Source organism: Formica exsecta, unplaced genomic scaffold, assembly GCF_003651465.1.
Source record: "Formica exsecta isolate Colony F162 unplaced genomic scaffold, ASM365146v1 scaffold21, whole genome shotgun sequence".
Taxonomy (NCBI): Eukaryota; Metazoa; Arthropoda; class Insecta; order Hymenoptera; family Formicidae; genus Formica; species Formica exsecta.
The window spans coordinates 4,111,759-4,113,903 of NW_021849398.1; the positions used below are offsets into that span (position 1 = coordinate 4,111,759).

A 2,145-nucleotide genomic window follows, 5' to 3' on the forward strand; every position below is an offset into this window, starting at 1 on the left:
CTCTTCTTCCAATTTACGTCTCGTGCGATATTCTCTCGTGTTCAACCGTTTACCGTCACTACTGTAAATAGGCTCTGGAGATGGCGATCTGAAAAACAAAAAGAATAATACCATATCAAGATATAAATTTTCATCAAGAAGGTACTAGCATACAAGTAACCTGAGCCTACTATGACCGTATGAATATATAAGTGGGGCAAAAACTGCTGATTTTTTTAGAGCAGAAAATTATGCAGATAGAACAATAAAACTTTGATAAAGTTATTGTTATGTAATCTTTTTGTTTTGGTGCTCTGATTTATTTCCTTTTTTTTATAAATGTAATCATAGAAAATTTATTCTATTTTTATCTATTAAAAAGAATATTGATAATTTTGTTTACAGCTTTTTTAATAATTAAGAATTATAAAAGAGAAGTTTGTTAAGAATAATGTTCAGCAATTTTGTATCAATAACAATGGCATGTAATCAAAAGATCCTAATATCAAGATGCAATTGTTTATATCCTACAGATAATTCATTGCATGATTGTATCAGTTTGCTTATGTAATCATATTATGTATGAATTTAGAGGTAAATTAGAATTTCCCAACAGTGCCAAGATATTGAAATAAACTGTCAAATATAGCATAGCTATATATTTATTTAATATTCTATAGTAGGCAACCACACTGGAAGACTGCGCGTTTGTGCACGGCAGATATTGGTATGATGTCAGCTGCTAAGACCCTGCTGATTGTTAAGAAATAATCTTTTAGATTAGTTATCAATCAACGTGATTGAGATATCTTATTAAGTATTAATAAAGAACACAATGACATAAAAATAATGGTTCCAGCTAAAATTGGTAAAGTTAAACCTATTGGAATAAATTAATTTATTAGGAAAAGAGTATATGCATTTATTATTTAAGAGCTGTACCTGAAAGTAACGTTAAATTCTTTGTTACAGCATTACGGTACAAATGAGAATTTCAATAAACCGATATTTTCCTGAAATCTGTGCTCATTAAGATTAGCAACAACGATTGGCATTTATTAATTAATAATCTCCCTATTGGCACTAAGATTATTGTAACAATGTTTCAGAAATATGCCGTGCAAATCACGGCAGCCTGAATGAAGGAACAGAATTTTACTCAAAGGGGACCTATGCACGAGACTATAAATTCATAATGAAACATTAAGCAATAAATGTTGAAATGCTAATGCTGCAGAATTTTTACTAATAATAAATAAATTAATTTATTAGGAAAAGAGTATATGCATTTATTATTTAAGAGCTGTACCTGAAAGTAACGTTAAATTCTTTGTTACAGCATTACGGTACAAATGAGAATTTCAATAAACCGATATTTTCCTGAAATCTGTGCTCATTAAGATTAGCAACAACGATTGGCATTTATTAATTAATAATCTCCCTATTGGCACTAAGATTATTGTAACAATGTTTCAGAAATATGCCGTGCAAATCACGGCAGCCTGAATGAAGGAACAGAATTTTACTCAAAGGGGACCTATGCACGAGACTATAAATTCATAATGAAACATTAAGCAATAAATGTTGAAATGCTAATGCTGCAGAATTTTTACTAATAATAAATATAAAAATATTGCAACAGGTCACCTGAGAGTTATTCTCTATATATGTGTGTAAAAATATGTATCTGTTTAAGAAATATATGAACTAGAATACTCACTCTATTCTTTTTAAACACTGCTACTGATCTATGATTGACACAGCTCAGTATACATATTGATAGCTAATTATTCTTTATATTACATCTGATTTTTAACTCTAATAAAATTTTGAAACATAAAACTTAATTTGCATTGTTGTAGCAGTGTTTAATAAAAAAATGAGTTATTAAAAAAGATTATAATTAGGGCAAACCAATACGATCAAAATTTATCTTCTGTGTTGCGTGGGGGCTATAAGCAAGCCCAATGCTTTCAGATACATCGGTATTCCCACATAAATTGAACCTGAGCCATAGAGATATCTTTAAGGCTCCTGTATTACTGAACTGCTGTATGGTCAGTAGATAGGTATTGTAGATATGTAACGTTCATTTTTGATATGTAAGTGTTTCTTTCAAACCTTTCCTCGGGATTAAGTGGAATTCCAAGATCTCCGGTGCGTAGT

At 30.1% G+C, this 2,145-nt stretch overlaps 1 protein-coding gene across 1 annotated transcript in view; it reads right to left on the minus strand.

The window, feature by feature from the left end:
• LOC115235056 (splicing factor 1-like) overlaps nt 1-2,145 on the minus strand; it is an 8,705-nt gene that overhangs the window by 4,004 nt on the left and 2,556 nt on the right. Inside the window, exons 4-5 of the mRNA XM_029806591.1 lie at nt 2,101-2,145; nt 1-88 (exon numbers count right to left, since the gene is read on the minus strand). The exon at nt 2,101-2,145 is cut by the window's right edge and continues 11 nt beyond it. Coding sequence (XP_029662451.1) covers nt 1-88; nt 2,101-2,145 — 133 coding nt within the window. The remainder of the gene's footprint in view (nt 89-2,100) is intronic.